The 5,241-nt window shown below is 43.3% G+C and overlaps 1 protein-coding gene across 3 annotated transcripts in view; it reads left to right on the top strand.

Annotated features, from left to right (window-relative positions):
• The first annotated feature begins 3,870 nt into the window (after positions 1 to 3,870).
• The window catches only part of tfpia (tissue factor pathway inhibitor a), a 47,163-nt gene continuing 45,792 nt past the window's right edge, over positions 3,871 to 5,241 (top strand). For 2 of the 3 annotated variants that reach the window (XM_066641441.1, XM_066641439.1), the window contains exon 1: positions 3,873 to 4,087. In XM_066641441.1, coding sequence (XP_066497538.1) covers positions 4,009 to 4,087 — 79 coding nt within the window. In that variant the 5' untranslated portion in view covers positions 3,873 to 4,008. Of the gene's footprint in view, positions 4,088 to 5,241 lie in introns of all 3 variants that reach the window. The other variant, XM_066641442.1, reaches the window with a different exon arrangement.

Below are 5,241 nucleotides of genomic sequence, written 5' to 3'. Positions count from 1 at the left end.
CTGTGAGGAGTGTGGTGTGTTCTCTCTGTGTCTGCGTGGGTTTCCTCTGGGTGACTGTCTGTGAGGAGTGTGGTGTGTTCTCTCTGTGTCTGCATGGGTTTCCTCTGGGTGACTGTCTGTGAGGAGTGTGGTGTGTTCTCCCTGTGTCTGCGTGGGTTTCCTCCGAGTGACTGTCTGTGAGGAGTGTGGTGTGTTCTCCCTGTGTCTGCGTGGGTTTCCTCCGGGTGACTGTCTGTGAGGAGTGTGGTGTGTTCTCCCTGTGTCTGCGTGGGTTTCCTCCGGGTGACTGTCTGTGAGGAGTGTGGTGTGTTCTCCCTGTGTCTGCGTGGGTTTCCTCCGAGTGACTGTCTGTGAGGAGTGTGGTGTGTTCTCCCTGTGTCCGCGTGGGTTTCCTCCAGGTGACTGTCTGTGAGGAGTGTGGTGTGTTCTCCCTGTGTCTGCGTGGGTTTCCTCCGGGTGACTGTCTGTGAGGAGTGTGGTGTGTTCTCTCTGTGTCTGCATGGGTTTCCTCTGGGTGACTGTCTGTGAGGAGTGTGGTGTGTTCTCCCTGTGTCCGCGTGGGTTTCCTCCAGGTGACTGTCTGTGAGGAGTGTGGTGTGTTCTCCCTGTGTCTGCGTGGGTTTCCTCCGGGTGACTGTCTGTGAGGAGTGTGGTGTGTTCTCTCTGTGTCTGCATGGGTTTCCTCTGGGTGACTGTCTGTGAGGAGTGTGGTGTGTTCTCCCTGTGTCCGCGTGGGTTTCCTCCAGGTGACTGTCTGTGAGGAGTGTGGTGTGTTCTCCCTGTGTCTGCGTGGGTTTCCTCTGGGTGACTACTTTGAATAGCAGTGGCTTAAATGAACACTAAGAGTTTTGTATTTTTGCTCTCGGTCTCCTCCTACAGTTGTAGAGTGTAATCAACTTTTACAGCAATGTCCTGAAATCAAGGGGGATGTTGTGAGGAAAAGTGGCTATTGTCACAGAAAAAGATCCTGAAAAAACACAGATTCTTTTTCTGCTGTGCTAAAAGAAGTTGCTTGAAATACTTTCCTATTCTGGCAGTGTGCACGATGGATTGAAAAAGCTGACAGAAAATGAGTTGGACAGAGAAACAGAGCAAGAGTGAAAGGGTGAGGTTTAGTGGTCTTACAGATTGCAGTAAAATGAAAGTCTTGTTGACTGCTGACCTTAAAAAGCTATCCATTGATTAAAAGTACTTACTCTCGATTTTTTGGAAAAATCTACTTGAAAAGCTTAAGCAGATCGCCTCAAAGCCTTATTGTAACATTATTCCAGACACTGTAAATTAGGTCAGCAGGAGTAGCTTGAGGCTAGTCACTGAATCTGGAAAAATTAATTACAAGCGTGTCTCACTGAGGGCATATACTGTAACTTGCTTTGAACACAGCTGAATCATCACAGATTCAAAGAGAATACAGGCAAAGGTAGTGCACTGTGGACCTGCGTTCATGCCAACTAAAGCAGTGAGTCAAATGATCGCAGACAAAAGCCTCTTCACGTTCTAAGAACAGCTGCTCCAGCTTCAACAATACAGCTCTGATGATGAGATGCTATGGGTTTTACAAAAGTTGTGTCACAACACTTCCCAGAGACAATGATAGGAAAATGCCATCCAGTAGCAACTGGAATTGTGGTAGAGTTTTAATTGGACCTGAAACTGGATCTGAACCAAAATACAGTCTGACTTGACCCAGGTTATGCTCAGAATCTAACTTCTGCACCCGAGTATAACGTGTATTAAATGTTGTTGATTCACTTTAGAGTGTTTTCATTGGTTCTATCACAGGATGTTGGTATTCATGCTATTGTTTTTGGCTCTAAGCTGCACATTCACCAGGTACGTCACACTTTTCCGAGATTTGTGCTCCTCTGATGTTATTCGCTCCGAGCTATTTTGATTTTTACTGCCACTCTAAATCTGAATCAAGGCCCCCAGAAAGTCAGAGTCTGTCCTAGTCCTGCCTTTAGGAAACTTCAGCTGAAAAAATAACCTCATCTTTAGACTCACCTTTGTTTGCACTTTCCACACACCTTTAAACTGCACTCAATTATTCTGCATTTCAAAATCTATTATCGTTGTTGTCAGAGAGGCTGATGTGGATTCAGGGTTGGCTTGAGGCCTGAGAAAGAATAAAACGCACTGATTTTAGCAAAAGAGCAAACTCCAGACATGAAGAGATCAAAGCAGACAGGCATCTCACCGAAATCAGAATAAAACCCCCGTTCAGCTGCAAGTTCAAATCCCTACAGGCCAGAGATCAGAATAAATACGTCAGAATGAAGCACCTTGATGAAAGTTTCTGTCAAAAAAATGAACTTGTGATGGGCTCCAGGAGTGAATCTTTCACTTAATTCCCTGAACTGTGACACACTGGGAGAGGAGAGAGTGAGGATGGTTACATTAGGCAAGAAATGGAGGCCAGATACATATGTGTAGAAAGTCCAAGCGTCTGGGTAAGTGCTATAATGATGTTGTAAACAATGTAAGCCAAGGGAGACTGGACACTTTCAAAATATATACAACAAAAAAGCATTTGCTATCAAACAAACCACAAACAAAAACATGCCTTTCTAGCTGTTGCTGTTTTATTTTAGTGGTACAAATAATATTCATTCATTAATTCATCCATTGCCAGTAACCCTTATCCAGTTCAGGGTAGCAGTGGGTTCGGAGCCTACCCGGATTCATTGCGTGGACGGCAGGAACTCACACCTTTGGACACGTTTGAGTCGCCAATCCACCTACCAACGTGTGTTTTTGAACTGTGGGAGGAAACTGGATGAAAATCCACATGGACACAGGGAGACAGGAACACACCAAACTCCTCACAGACAGTCACCCAGAGGAAGCCCACGCAGACACAGGGAGAACACACCACACTCCTCACAGACAGTCACCCGGAGGAAACCCACGCAGACACAGAGAGAACACACCACACTCCTCACAGACAGTCACCCAGAGGAAGCCCACGCAGACACAGGGAGAACACACCACACTCCTCACAGACAGTCACCCGGAGGAAACCCACGCAGACACAGAGAGAACACACCACACTCCTCACAGACAGTCACCCGGAGGAAACCCACGCAGACACAGGGAGAACACACCACACTCCTCACAGACAGTCACCTGGAGGAAACCCACGCAGACACAGGGAGAACACACCACACTCCTCACAGACAGTCACCCGGAGGAAACCCACGCAGACACAGAGAGAACACACCACACTCCTCACAGACAGTTCCATCAAGAAAAAGTGCTGCAAAACCATGTGACCGATTTCTTCTTTCTTGTGGAAAGTATTGTATATAAAAGTGTATACGAGTTTTGTTTAAAACCATTTAAAAATAGTGATTTTAGGGTATTTAAGTGATTATGTGATCTAATTGCATTAACACCTACATTGTGTATACGTGCTATTAGGAATAGACAGATAAAAATACACAAGTTTTGGATATTATTGTTTTGTTTGACATGCTTTGCCTGTGATATTTAAATCTCCTGATTGCCAAGCTTTTATTGATTTGTTGTAGTGTTACAGCTCATTCTATACACTTTTACAGCTCAGTGGGAGAAAGGCTGTTTAATGTTTTTGAATTATTTTGAATAATTGAAAGGATTGTGTACTTGGATTAAAATATATTTGTGTAAACACGGATATGTCTTGAGGTTTATACGTGTGGTGCTATTTAAGTTTACAGTGAAGTATTTTATTCCTCCAACAGCTAAAATAACGCTGTAAATCAAGGCGAAACCGAATAAAACACTTCGCCACCTTCTTCCTTGCGCAACTTTTGCGCAGCTCTCCAGTATTCCACTATTACCGCGTATGCGCAAGACCTGTTGCAGACAGGAAAGTAAGTTTCCCAACGGCAGGCTTTCGACTGCGCTTATCAGGAGGAAGTGTGTGGGACAGAGACAGGGTATAAAACAAAGACAGAAGGAGAGAGGGGTTAGTGCCGAGACCATAAAGCAATCTCTCCTCAGAGTTTCTCTCCGTTTTTCTCAGAAATGGCGCCACCGCTCTCTCCCGCCACTTTTCTGGCTTTCCTCGCGTGCCTGGGACTGTGCAGCTCGAGTTATATCAGAGGTAAGGTTGTTTATGTGTTTATGAGTTGATAAATATAACCCCTTTTAACGACGTTCAGAGAGTAGACGGCACACGGAACTTTTGCTGCGGCTGTGTGTATTTTCTTTGTAGATAATAAAGTGTGTAAAGTGCTCAGCTTTTACAGTTAAAGCAGTGCTCAGATGTTAATTTCTTGTAAAATGATAACAGCACTTAACTGCACTATTTGTTTTAATCTAAACTCTGAGATAAAACAAACAAACAAACAAAAAAAAACCTATAAAGCCATTTGTCATTAATATTTGCATTATTTTTTCTTACATTCCCCTTCAGACCTGTGTTTATCAAAGTTGCTGATTAAAATATATTTCCCAGAAATAATTAAATGCCTTAAAACTATGTAGATTCAGTATGTGGAGATCTGACACTATGCAGTGAATCTCCAACCTGATTGGTTCCTTAGATTTATGACATAAGAAACTCTGGTTATTTGAAACGGTTCATTTCAAACAGTCTTTGGAACACTGTCGGTCTGAAGCAGAAATGCTGAGCCATGGCCTTGAATGCTCAGTCTGCCCATGGTATGCTTTCTAGGACGTAAACATGAAAAGGTACACGACTTTACTGTGAGAGAAACCAGTGTGAAAAATCTCTACACGTTCCAGTACATCATTTATTTTCAGCCTGTTACTTTTAGTGTGTGTAGAGTTTAAATATTCCCCAAATACATAAAAATATAAAGTGCCATACCCTTTATAGAGGTGACATTTTGTGTCAGTATTATATACATGTTATAAAGTCTATGGAATATGTTTGATTTACCATTGTAGTTATTGCTTTGTGTAGTAAGAGAAGTAACCAACGATAGCTATGGTCTTGGACTAAGGGTGTACAGCGTGTATTAGACTAGATTTGCTGGTGTCCACACACAGTATATTATTGATGCATAAAACCATACAAAGGTCAATGGGTGTTGTGCTGGAACAGAGAAATGAGTAAACTGTGCTGGGTAATTAATGATCTGTTTGTTTATACTTTACCTACAGTACTTTCCTGCCGCCTCAAACACTGATTAAGCACTTTGCAGGTTTTCGGTTCAGTTATATTCCAGTAAACACACATTCACTTTAGACCCCTGCTGAGACCATGTCATATCTGACACCCTCAGACTCAGC

The sequence above is a fragment of the Hoplias malabaricus genome, chromosome 12 (assembly GCF_029633855.1).
Source record: "Hoplias malabaricus isolate fHopMal1 chromosome 12, fHopMal1.hap1, whole genome shotgun sequence".
Classification (NCBI taxonomy): domain Eukaryota; kingdom Metazoa; phylum Chordata; class Actinopteri; order Characiformes; family Erythrinidae; genus Hoplias; species Hoplias malabaricus.
This window is presented reverse-complemented; position numbering and strand designations above follow the sequence as displayed.